We start from the raw sequence: 15,000 nt of genomic DNA on the forward strand, positions 1-15,000 counted from the left end.
ATTTTTATTTGAAATGAACATCATTTGGGCAGAATACTATTTTTTCTGTTTCCATTTTTTTTAGAAGATTTGAGTCTAGAGGACTATGTCATTCCTATTTACAAATGTTTACCAACATTTAATGCAAAATAATTTTTTTATGAAGGCAATTTTTTTTTCTGAGTCTTGATAATCTATATTGTCATTTTTAGACAATAATAAATGAAGAATTAAAGGAATAGAAATGTGTAATGTACAATAAACCTTATTGTTATGCTTTTGAATTCGATATCCTTTACACTTCCAGTTTCAAAAGTTTGTTTCCGATATACTCTACCACCTCCTTTAATTTAACACTAAACAACAACGAACTCACAAAACCACACACGAGCGCACTTACCCACATATACGGACACACAAATGAATTATATATATATATATATATATATATATATATATATATATATATATATATATATATATATATACATATATACCTGCCTATATACTGACCCAAACATCTCCTTGTATGAGGAAGTTGAAATATTGTCGCACTGACGGTAAGGATTATTCTATCTAGTCACGATGAATTCTCCTTTGAGAATTCACAAGCAAAATGAAATCAAGTAAATGGCCTCTGTGTGTTACAGGTCGTCGATTTCAGATGCCAGACACTTCCAGAGTGATACCTTCCATGTCTTGAATCATTGCTAACGGCTAATCCATGTCTCTCTCGGGTGACACGTCACGACAAATGTTCGCATTCGGTGGTAATGGTAACCCTGAGTCTAATATTGCTGGGCGCATAAACATCTTCTCAAGCAGTTATAGTCAATCATTCGGATTTTTATTATTCGTTTTCTAGAACATGTGATTTTCGATTTTTTTTTTTTTTTATAAGTGTTTTTGATATGTGAATTATTTTCTCCTTGAAGTTTAAAATTTAAAAACGCTCTATCCAATCAAAATAGATTTATGGTTTTCCAAACTTTATTCGAATCTAAAAGCGATAGCCTAGGTATTGATAGCACTGCGAAGGAAAAAAATGTTTTCATATTTATTCTTTTTATTTCTATTATGTTCTTTCCCTTTTATTTGATGAAAACGTCTTAAAAATGACAGATCATCCTCTCCCTTAATTCTAAGATATAAACTAAGCCTCATCTTAATGCAGTGGTATTTGGCTAATCCTACCATATCTGATCACTTAGCCTGAGTTGTGTAAGTATTTTCTCTGATTCATATTAGCCTAAACATTTGCATTTGCGGTTGGCCTCATGGGATTGCTGATATAGCTAAAATTTAATGTTTTGATGAATTGCTAAATACACATTATGAAGCCAGCTCTTTTACGTGTTCTGATATTAACTAACATAATTTCCTTTTGAATAATTAATTAATTCATCATATCAAATTTAATTGCATTAGTGAGAAAATGGCGATAACAACTTTTCCTATACCGCTTTAGCACCATCTGTTTTTATTTGAACAATCTTTTTTTTTTTTCATTAGACATAATAATGTTCAAGTTTGTTATTGAGATAACTTGAAAAACAAAACAGTTGTAATCATAATGATTGGATCATATTATTACTGTTAAGGCCAGATACCAAATACTTGAAAACTGAAGTGAAAAGTGCAAAATTATGAAACATCAAAGAAAAGAAATCATGAAACTTCAATTATGATTTCTAAGTAAACGTTATTTTATTCCTTACAAATTGTTTAGGAATGATTTCGGAAACTGACTTTTCTCTTCGTTTTACTTGTGATTTTAAGAAACCTATCATCAGTTGCTTTTAAGACTCCTGGAAGAGAGAGAGAGAGAGAGAGAGAGAGAGAGAGAGAGAGAGAGAGAGAGAGAGAGAAAATTACCCTAATGTTTCCAGTTAGGAAATATGGCATCCAAACTCTTATCTTTGTTTATATATCCTTTTCCAGTCAGTGACATAACTAATTTCCCTTTTTTTATTTTAACATATATGATTACTTATTCCAGAGAGATGTCAGTGTATGTAAGGGTGAAGATATTGCTGAACATATTTTGAAATGATAGGTCTCCATGTCATCCTGCTATTAATTGGACGGTTTTGTTTTTATTTCCCCCCTCGTTTCCTTTCTTACGTCATTTCTTCATATTTTTCCTTTCTTCCTTCTTCCCTTCACTAATTCATGGTAGGTGTAACTAACTATATTTCTTATTCATTCATTCACTCGTAACTATACCTCACATTCTGGTTTCCATATTGAAACTCGCAGAAAGCTGTACCTCCAGGATGCTGTAAAACCGACAGAAAAGATTCAAATTTTTGGCTCACGAAGCGAAGAGATCGGAAGCGGAATAGATCAGGGTGGTAATCAAGAGCCTGCCATTTCACTTTGTCGGCTTTGATCCCCCTTGAAGTGCACCTGACTGCATCAATCATTAATCCGGAACATCCTTTCAATGTCTGGTGACGCTAAGTGATTTATCTGGATTCAATGCATCATGTGTTAATATGAGAGTTGTTTTCGATTTGCATTGGCTTCTAAAACATGTAATAGCCACAGTTGATTGAAAATATTTGTGAAATTTCCTAAACAAACTCTTTAAGATAACATAAATGACACACGTTCATAATGTCGAGGATTTCTCTAATTCATTCCTTTCTCAGGATAACCATAAGTCTTGCAAAATCTGGAAATTTTATGATAAAGACAAAGTAACTTCCTGACTTTCATTTTTTGCGTGCATTGAATTAACCATAAAACTTTTTTAAAACTAATTTGTATAGGAAATCTACGTTATCTGTAGTATTTTATTCTAATGAAAAGTATGAAATATGTATGAATGTATATCAAAATGTATGTCGAATAACTGAAGAATTGAAAAGTTCCATATGAATAAACTTAAATCGAATATAATATCTTTTATATCCATGTTACAATATGGTATATATGTACGGAAATAACGACGCAAGGTAATGATTAGGTACAAATAGAAGTTTAGATAAAGGGACAATCACTCCTAACACAAATGAATCTTCAAATATTCTCTTTATAATAAGATATGCTGGACTCTAGTTAATTGCCTCGTATGCTCTATGACAGATCAAAGCTACTGTATTCTCACAACCCCACATCACCCAACAAATAGTGACCACTGCTACGCCCGCTGCCACACAATTCCCAATTTGGATATTGCAGGGTAGGCCTATAGGAAGAGACTGGAGTGCGCGGCCTATGGAAACGTACTGTACTTCTATATTTTAGGGAACGTCCACAATCCTATGTTCAATATCCTGACTCATTTCCAAAGTTCGTTCAGCAAAGATTTGGTGCATTATGTCGATATATTGGTCACTGATAATGAAAGATAGACACCACTGCCATTAAGCGAATGATTTGCTAGGAGTTTGTAGAGTAAATTAAGAATATATATATATATATATATATATATATATATATATATATATATATATATATATATATATATATATATATATATACATACATATATATATATATATATATATATATATATATATATATATATATATATATATATATATATATATATATATATGTATAAATATACACACACACACACACATATATATATATATATATATATATATATATATATATATATATATATATATATATATATACTGTGTATATATGTATATATATATATATATATATATATATATATATATATATATATATATATATATATATATATATATATATATATATATATATATATATATATATATATATATATATATTAGTATATAAGAGTTTAGCAATGCATAGGGGACAGAGGAGATCCAGCCTGATACCCCACAAGATCTGTGCTTCCGCCAGTCCTCTCACCAGCATCTATTCAGTCACTACATAACTCCTCTCAAACATGCAGTGTCTCCTCTCAAACGTTGATACTGATTTCTCTCCAATGTATATTATCCTGTTTAATGTTTAATTCAAGTGCAAAAAGTGTCAGTATAAGTACATTTATATTGTAAAGATTTTGTAACAGGCCCTGCATAATTAAATTGAACAGTGAAGTGTGTTTATTTTGCTTAACCGTTCAGTATCCTTGTGTGAACCAAAGGACATAAGAGTAGCAGTTAGGTATATGTAAGTGTAATTTTGGATTTATTTTCTTTAGAGTTAAAGTATCAACTTTTTCCATTAATTGTCAAAATTAAATATTTACATAAATTACTTTCAAGTGAAGCAGGGGATTGTATAATATTTTTAAATTATCTTTTTTTGTCTTAGTCTAAGCTCTAGTTCAGATGAAAATTTTGAGTGATTATTTCTGGTATTACCGTTGATTAGTTATTTTTATAAAATATATTTATTTTTGTAAAGTATGTATCATTTTGATCACCAATAATTATTTCAGAGCTTTGCTCGTATCCCTTGACTAAAAACTGAAGGAGGAGGTTGATTTAAGAATAGTTACCGTTAATAGTAAAGTAATCAGCTAGTTTTTTTTTAGTGTAAAGAAAAGAGACCTTTTAGATATTCAGTGTTCATATATATATATATGTATATATATAAATATATATATATATATTTATATATATATATATATATATATATATATATATATATATATATAAATATATATATATATATATATATATATATATATATATAAATATATATATATATATATATATATATATATATATATATATATATATATATAATTGTCTAGGAGTTGCATATTATTTTCAGAGCTCGGAGATTTTCTATTATGTATCGAATTATGGAATATAAAGCAGGTTAGTTTTTGAGTTCGGGAATTTACGTCATTCACTAGTCTTAATGTATGTACATATATATACATATATATATATATATATATATATATATATATATATATATATATATATATATATATATAGATAGATAGATAGATAGATATATATATATACATATATATATACATACATATATATATATATATATATATATATATATATATATATATATATATATATATATATATATATATACATATACATATATATATATATATATATACATATATATATATATATATATATATATATATATATATATATATATCTATCTATCTATCTATCTATCTATCTATCTATCTATATATATATATATATATTTATATATATATATATATGTATATATATTAACCAAAATGATATTCAATGTCGAATTTTACCTTTCTGAATGGATATTCACTAGAAATTCATTTATAATAACAGCTTCTCTCAGCCGAAACAATGCTTGTATGGACTCTAACCAACCATGTTATCAAGAGAGATATAAGTTTATTACAAGTCTACTGTATATATTCCTGTCGAATTCAGGAATCTGTTCTCACACCTAAAATCAATCCATCGCCACTATGACAGCTGATTAGTGAGTTTACAACACGAGGTTATTTACGATAAATATATATCACTAACACTCGTGATTTTAATTAATATAAATAGACTTCACAATGGCATTCAAAGGTTTAAAGGCCGCTCATGAATGGTAGGGGCAAGGGACATTGACATTGCCCTATCGAGCAGGACAATGCCCTAGAGATTGACCATATACACATATGATCAGTGCCCAAGCCCCCTCTCCACCCAAGCTAGAATCAAAGAGGGTCAGGCAATGGCTGCTGATGACTCAGCAGATATACCTATAGCCTCCCCAAAACTGCCATCCTTAGCTTACAAGGATGGTGAAGTTGCGGAGACCAAAGAAACTAACGAGGTTGAGCGGGACTTGACCCCAGTCTGGCGGTCACCAGTAAGGGATGTTACCACATAAGCCACCGTAATGGCATTTATCATCGAATTCTAACTTTGGGGTTGTATATCCCCTGGAAATTCATTTATGATAACAGCTTATGGCTGGGAAAAGATTCGAACACATGCCTCAGCCGAAACCATGCAGGCAGGGACTCTAACTGAACATGCTATCAAGAGAGATAATTGTTATCATAAATGAATTTCCAGTGGATATAAGCATACATTTCCTAAGGTAGAATTCTTTGTTAAATGCCATTGTTATTGATATTTAAATTAATAAAAATCATGAATTTGAATATATATATATATATATATATATATATATATATATATATATATAATGTATGTATGTATATATATATATATATATATATATATATATATATATATATACATACATTAAATATATATATATATATATATATATATATATATATGTATATATATATATATATATATAAATATACATATATATATATATATATATATATATATATATGTGTGTACATATATATGTATATATATATATATATATATATATATATATATATATATATATATATATATATATATATATATATATATATATATATATATATATATATACAGAGAGAGAGAGAGAGAGAGAGAGAGAGAGAGAGAGAGAGAGAGAGAGAGAGAGAGAGAGAGAGAGAGAGAGAGAGAGAGAGAGAATTTGATTTCCACATTTTAGTTAACCAAGCCATTGTGTGATTTGCTTTTTTCAATCTTTCATTAAACTAATATTCTCATGATCCTGTATTAGAGATCATAGTTCCTAAATATTTAAATGATTCCACCCCATTAATCCTTTCATCTTCCAATGAGGTTTCATCTTCCATTGCATATACCGTTTTCATCATCTCTGTCCTTCTTTTTATCTTGAGTCCAACCTCATGTTTAACACTTAACTATAAATTTGCCTCTTGATTTAAGATGAGGTAATCCCATTCTCTGTAATTTCGTCTTAACATGAGAGTGTGATTCATACCGACTAATTCTACATAGGTTTCTTATTCTCAACTAATTTCTTGAATTGCTTCCCTGTTTTTGGTTTTAGACATTTTTCTTTCAATTTCAATTTACTACACATATTCTTACTCACATACCGCACACATACAGACACACATACACACTCACACACACCACACACACACACACACACACACACACATATATATATATATATATATATATATATATATATATATATATATATATATATATATATATATATATATATATATATATATATATATATTGTAAATATATACACACATATGTATATCTATCTATATATACATATATCGATCTATTTATCTATCTATCTCTCTATCTAACTATCTATCTATCCATCTATATATGTATATATATATATATATATATATATATATATATATATATATATATATATATATATACATATACATATATGTAAATATACATATATACACACACATATACACACACACACACACACACACATATATATATATATATATATATATATATATATATATATATATATTTATATATATATATATAAATATATATATATATATATATATATATATATATATATATATATATGATGTATAGTATGTACGTATATATATATATATATATATATATATATATATATATATATATATATATATATTTATATATATATATATATTATTATAAATATTTATTATTATCATCATTATTATTATTATTATTATTTTTATTATTATCATTATTATTAATATTTTTTTTATTATTATTATTATTATTATTATTATTATAATTATTATTATTATTATTATTATTATTATTATTATTATTATTATTATTATTATTATTATTATTATTATTATTATTATCATTAGCTAAGCTACAACCCTAGCTGAAAAAGCAGGATACTATAAGCCCAATGTGTATCTGTGTGTGTTTACGTCTGTAAACATTTGTACTATTCAATCGTGAATAGGTTATCTAAAAATGGGGTGTTGTTCTGGATAAATCAGCAAGAAGGTAATACCGCTCTCGTATCTTAAATCCTTGATGAAGTTCGATAGCAGAACTAATTCACTTCATCAGCTTCTTCATGTGTCTCTATGAGAGTTCACCAATAACTTGTTGAAGCTGACACGCTCTTCATTCTCCTTACCCATTCAATCATCACTTTTCAGGATATTAAGCTCTTCTACACCCCTTCAACTCTGCATCATCTTTCTTGTAAATTTTGTGTGTTTTCGTAACCTAAATGTAATAGAATTATGAGATCATATTCATTTAGTTGATGACCCGTCATTAATAACATGATAGGCAACAAAGTATTAATGAAAAAGAACAAAACTTTAGCTATAATTTCTTTCTTCTGGTTATTTTAGAGAAATAAATCTCTATCAAGTATAGCGCAGTAAATCAAGGGAATCATCCCCTTCCGTGACCCGGTGTACCGGTTTCAAATTACCCCCTCCAAATCTTACCCCCCGGTAGTTTGAAACCGGTTTCAAGCTACCCCCGGGGGTAATTTGAAGCTGGTTTCAAGCTACCCCCCTGGTTTCAAACTACCCCCCTCGTTTTTGTGTAGTATCTCATAATTTATAAATATCAATCAATTGCTTTTGATCAAGGTCAACACAGAATTTTTAGGTTACATGTCTATGCATGTACGGTTTCCTCTATTTGTAGAATTTATTGATGTCATGTATTTACCCGTTTATTGTCTTAGTTCTTTTTTGCGATTATTATACTCTTACAGTGATATAAGCACGGTCGATACGGCCATCATGTATGTTTTTTTTTTTTTTTTTTTTTTTTTCAAAACAAACTTAAGACACATTCAGTGACTAAATTTGCATGATGTTTAATACCAGTGTATATAAGTCTAGCGTTCCTTAATTCATTTGCATGACCATAAAGAGGACGATAGTTACAATGACCCTTCTTCGTCCTTGGGCCGTAAATAAAATCCCGTTTTTTATCTGATTATCTTGTACGCGGTAGTAAGCCTTTGCTCTATGTGTTGGAATGTATATAAACCCAAGTTAACCCGATCACAGCCTCACTTGTCCAAAAAGTCGTCAGTATGGCTGCTGAACGGAAATCGGACAACCTCGATATCATCTATGACTACGTCAGTGGTTCTTAACCTTTTTGGAGGTACTGAACCCCACAAGTTCCGTACATGCATTCATCAAACCCTTCGTAGTTGGAAAAATAAAATGTGCTTTTTTTCTTCAAATTAAAAACATGTATATAACTATAAACTGTATTAGTTCACAAACTGTACCATGCATCATTTGCACACAAAATCACTGTGTTCAAAGAACAAAACCAACAAAACATGAATTTCACACAAAAACAATAACATAATGAATACTTACTGCAAATCAATGTGACTTTTGCTGTTGCCTCTCAGAGACAATTTCAGAAATGCGTGGCTTCACCTTGGCAAGCGCCACTCTCATATCATTTCCGCAACAAAGTCTGTTCCTTTTCTTCGTTTTTATGTCTACCATCATCGAAAAGGACTGCTCACAAAGATATGTTGTAACAAACGGTATGAGCATCTCCAGGGCTTTCTTAGCAGTAAGAGGGTACGCTGCGATTTGGTGACACCAAAACGTTGACAGCGTTGTTGTTCTGAAGAGTTGCTGTTGAACCTGGCTCTGCTGCAGTTCAATGATTTTATCCAGGTATTCATCGTTGACATCTGCGGTCGCAACACTAAACGTGAACGGCTGTCTCACCCATGCTGGATATGATTCTCTGGTGGGGAAGTATCCGTCGAGAGACTTTGCAAGCTCATCTAAGTGCATGGCAATTGCTTGCTTCAGTTCCCCGGGTACAGAAATGTCTCCGATACCGGACACGTCTTCGATCTTACTTACACAGTCATCCAGCAGGGGAAAGTTTGCAAAGTTATCATTCTCCGTTCGTCGTTTCCATAACGGTAGCTTTTTTTGAAAAGCCCTCAGATTTTCTTCCGCTTCGATGATGTTGACTCCACCGCCTTGCATCTGTTGATTGAGGTGATTGAGAGCATCGAAGATATTGGCCATGTACGCCAAAATGAGAATGAACTCAGAATTTTCGAAGTAATCTGCATGACAATGTTGGTGCTCTTGCAAAAACATGGCTAATTCCACACGCATGGCAAAAACACGATTCAGCACCTTTCCCCGGGATAACCAGTGAATGTTTGAATGGTACAGAAGTACTTCGAATTCAGAGCCCATTTCATTACACAGCTCTCTGAAGATGCGGTGCTTCAGTGCACTATTTCGCACGTAGTTCACACATTCCACTACAATTTTTAATACTTCTGCGAGTTTTGAAGGCAAGGTTTTTGTTGCCAATGCATGCCTGTGCAGAACACAATGCGTAACAATGATGTGTGGTGCACCGGCTTTCACCAGCGAACAGAAACCAGCACAGATATCAAGACCAAGCGATGTGGCGTGATCAGCTACAGCCAATGATGGCCAAGCAGAGCATGACGTCACGAATCATACGAGTGGGGTGAACCAAACCGCCGAACCCCTGAAACTGACTCACCGAACCCCTGGGGTTCGATCAAACCCAGGTTAAGAACCACTGGACTACGTAGTGAACACCAAGTACCTAAAACGGGCTTCGGAAAACGAAAAAGCCAATCTTGGAAGACTACATTATACTCTGTTAAATTTACGAAGGTCAAGGTGTATCTAAAGACAAAAAACACACGGTGCCATATTCTCGACTTCGTAGTATACCTTCTCACCTCACTAAATTTTTGTAGTAATTTCCTTTGGGAATCGACGACCTATTAAAAAAAAAGTTCTTCTCTGTAGGCCACAGCCAAAATGTTTCTTTTTCTTTTGTCATATTGTCTCTTACAATAGTTATTCTATTATTTTTGTTGGCAGATCAACATGCTCACTATATTTTCTTGTTATCAGTTTGCTTTAAACATTTCTTTATATCTTTCCTTTATTTCTTTCTACTTGTTTGTTTCCCTTTCCAGTAGGGTTGCACCTTGGCTAATAATAATAATAATAATAATAATAATAATAATAATAATAATAATAATAATAATAATAATAATAATAATAATAATAATAATAAGTATCGTATCCCTACTGTTGCTCTGTATGGGATGGATGACCTTACATTCTGGCTGACGAAAAGTTTATGGTACTTTTTGTGTCTCCCTTGATTGGCTATAATCTTTGAAGCATCTCTGTTACAGCGTTTGTAATTCTCTCTCTCTCCTCTCTCTCTCTCTCTCTCTCTCTCTCTCTCTCTCTCTCTCTCTCTCTCTCTCTCTCTCCCTACATCTGGGTGTGCAGCGCAAGCAGCAAGCTACTTTCGTCGCAGGTGGTTCCTGCCATTACCTGCCCGCTAGGCAAGGAGGTTTAATAAGGGATACATTCTGACGAAAGCTGATTAACGAATGTCCATCGCTGACTTGAGAAACTATATCCAAAAATTGACAATTTTGTGTGTCGTTTCTTTATAGTACGACTAAAAAGTGTTACAAAACGATAACAAGTTGAATTTGAGTTTTTTTGTAGAATTAAAGTTCAAGTAATGGCATTAATCATAACATAAAATTGCATCCTTTTCTCTTTATTTTCGAGACAAAATTTCGGAAATATGGCATGTGTGTTTTAGTCTTTAAGTACATCTCAAACTTCTTCGTAAATTTGACAGAGTATAGCAACAAAGTACACATCTCGTTGTGGACTTTTGTATCAATTTCTCCACGCACATTGCCATGCAAAGCTCATGCACCTGAAGCACAAGAATGGCATCTTTTTGAGATGATAAAAGAAAACAATTCTTTTTCTTAAATACGAAAATAAACTTTTTTCAACTGCTGCGAAGTCGGCAATAAATGTATGATGCATATGTGCACTGTCATAATAGATTATTTTCTATTTCGATGAAGGAGGTAACTTGAAAACATGGGGGGTAGCTTGAAACCAGTTTCAAACTACCTCCCCGGTAATCTGAAACCGGTTTAAAGTTACCGGGGGGTAGCTTGAAACTGGGGGTAGCTTGAATCCTTTACACCGGGTCAAAAAAGCGCCTCGTCTCGTACATCAGCTGCAATGTGGGATTCACCTTCGTCCTTTGACGTTCCTCTGGCGTGGAAGGATTTACTCTCGATTAGAAATTTGGGACTCTTTGTATCATGCACTTAGTAATGCACGTATTATCATAAAACATGTCTAATTGTGTGAACGTATACTTGCACATTTGGAAGCGAAGTGTGATTATCAAAAGCGAATGAGTAAAAATAAAAAACATAGTTTACCATGTGTACAGTAAAAAAGATTGAAAGGTAAAGTAGATTAGGTTTATTTTTTGTTGTTACTGAATGAAATCATTAGATAGCGGGGGAGAGGGAATGGATGCATTGGGTTCTCAGAACCTAAGATTTTTATCTTGGTTTCCTCGAACTGCAAAATCTGTAAGGCCTGGAGCTAGAGTTTTCTACACACACACATACACACACACACATATATACATACATATATATATATATATATATATATATATATAGTATATATATATATATATATATATATATATATATATATATATATATAAATATATATATATATATATATATATATAAATGTATATATATATATATATATATATATATATATATATATATATATATATATATAAATCCCATATATATATATATATATATATATATATATATATATATATATATATATATATATATATATATATACATATATATATATATATATATATATATATATATATATATATAAATCCCATATATATATATATATATATATATATATATATATATATATATATATATATATATATATATATATATATATATATATAAGAAGTTTTAGCTGATTTTCTTTTTGTTGACGATAGTCAATCTTTCCTATATTTACAAACCCAAGTAAACATATAGGAATACATATAAATTTATGTATGTACTGTATAATATATGTGTGATGTTGTTCAATTTGTTTATTGTTTGAGCTGTAAGAGAGGCGAATGCTCGATTGCTTCGTCGGCAATTGAAACTAGTAGATGGAAGTGATCATAACTGGGTGATGAATCAGTTGTTTCCGTATGATACTGCCTTGGTGTGAGAGAAGGAATTTATGAGTTAATGTGTGTAAGAGTAAGGTTATGAGGTGAAAAAGGAAAGGGGGATGATCCTTGATTCAATGGCATGTTAAATGGGGAGCCACCTGAAAAGGTACGTCAGTTTAAGTACTGGGGTGCTGCTGTTACTGCATATGGTGGAGTGGAAGATGTACGTTAGAGACTGAATGAAGGATGTAAAGTATTGGGGGCAGTAAAAGGATTGGTAAAAATAGAAGATTAGGAATGAATATGAAGAGGAATTTGTATTATTATTATTATTATTATTATTATTATTATTATTATTATTATTATTATTATTATTATTATTATTATTACTTGCTAAGCTAGAACCCTAATTTGAAAAGCAAGATGCTATAAGCCCAGGGGCTCCAAAAGGGAAAATAGCCCAGTGAGAAAAGGAAACAAGAAAAATATATCTTATTTACCCTAACAACATTAAAATCGATTTTTTCTAGTATATGAGTCGGAGTCATGGTGATTGAAAATGGCTGAGACACAGACATTGAATGATGAGGTGTCTAAGGGGGTATGACTGGTGTATCTCGATTAGATAGGGTTAGGAACGAAGTAGTAAGAGTGACAACGGGTGCGAAGAATGAATTTGCAGTTAGAGTGGATATGAATGTGTGGAGGTTGTTTGGCTATATGTAGAGGATGCAAAATGTTAATGCATACAGGAGTTGATGGAAGAAGTGCAAAAGGAAGGCCAAGGTTTGGGTGGATGAACGGAATGAAGAAAGCCTTAGGTGATAGGAGGATAGATGTGAGAGAGGCAAAAAGAGAATATTGGAAATAAAAATTAAATGGAGAGCGATCATGCCAGAGTTCCAATATCACCATGGTAACTGCTTAGGTAGCAGCAGTAGGGGAATCAGCATATGAAGACAGGGGAGGGTGGGTTGTGGTAGACTAGAACAGTCCATCATAAGGCTAGGAAGAACAAGGGGGAATAATCCCCTTTTGTTTGTTTTTGTATGTCGGTTACTTCCCAACATTAGGGGAAGTACCATGGTAGAAGGACAGATACATTTACACAGTGAAAGGTTTTGTGCATCACCATGATCAGCAAAGCTATAATGGTTAGGACTAATCAAACTAGGTTGGTTTACTTTGAGCAATCAGACCAAAATCTCCCCTCCCCCCATAACCAATCCATAGGGGCCAGTAATGTCGTGAAAACTGGCCAAACCCCAGGACATGAATAACACAACCCCATCTAGGGGCCCAGTCCTTGGTTGCAGTGGAACAGCTGCTAAGGTTTCCGGCCAGTTACATCCCACTGGAGGGGATGCTAAAAATCTCTGGACTAGAACAGGCCTCCTTTGCAAAATGAGCCTTGTAAATTACAACATTGGAGCCCTGTCTAGGAAAGAAGATCCTTCTGTGTTACTAGAAGGAGAAATAAATAAATTGGTATATAATAGGACTGAGTAAACTTGGAAGAATTGGGGAATCCTATATAGAATTAAAAGAGGGCCATATATTTTGCTTCAAAGGACATGAAAGGAGCAAAGAAACTCGAGTGATTTCCCTTATTAATAACAATCTTGCAGGTAACATAGAAGAATTTTATAGTACTAAAGATAGAATTGTAGGATTATCTATGAAATTATATGAAAAAGTATAAACCGAATATCATTCAAACGTATGCACCAACAACATCCCATACAAAGGAAGAAATAGAGACTTTCTATGAAAAAAAAAACAAAAGACTCAATTTCATTTGTTTTGTGTGATTTCAATGCTAAAGTAGGTGAAAGAAGAGAGGGAAATCGGCAGTAGGTAAATTTGGAATAGGCACATGTAATGATATAGGAGACATGCTTGTAGAATTTGCTGAGAAAAACAATATTTTAATCATGAACACCCTTTTCTTTTATAAAAAGGAACATAGGACATGGACATGGAGAAGCCCTAATGGAGAAACGTAAAGAACGTGAAAAACAAATCCTAAGAATGAATAATTAGAGAAAAAACTGTTGAGTTTAGTTTAGCAATACAAAATATGTACTCCCAGCTACATGGTGAAATGGATGCAAGTTAAGAAGAAATGAACAGTAATTTAACAAAGTATGTA

At 31.5% G+C, this 15,000-nt stretch overlaps 1 protein-coding gene across 1 annotated transcript in view; it reads right to left on the reverse strand.

The window, feature by feature from the left end:
- Window positions 1–9,157: 9,157 nt before the first annotated feature.
- LOC137657406 (protein FAM200C-like) overlaps window positions 9,158–15,000 on the reverse strand; it is an 11,659-nt gene continuing 5,816 nt past the window's right edge. The window contains exon 3 of the mRNA XM_068391741.1: window positions 9,158–10,133. Coding sequence (XP_068247842.1) covers window positions 9,158–10,133 — 976 coding nt within the window. The remainder of the gene's footprint in view (window positions 10,134–15,000) is intronic.

The sequence above is a fragment of the Palaemon carinicauda genome, chromosome 18, assembly GCF_036898095.1.
Source record: "Palaemon carinicauda isolate YSFRI2023 chromosome 18, ASM3689809v2, whole genome shotgun sequence".
In the NCBI taxonomy this organism is placed as follows: Eukaryota; Metazoa; Arthropoda; class Malacostraca; order Decapoda; family Palaemonidae; genus Palaemon; species Palaemon carinicauda.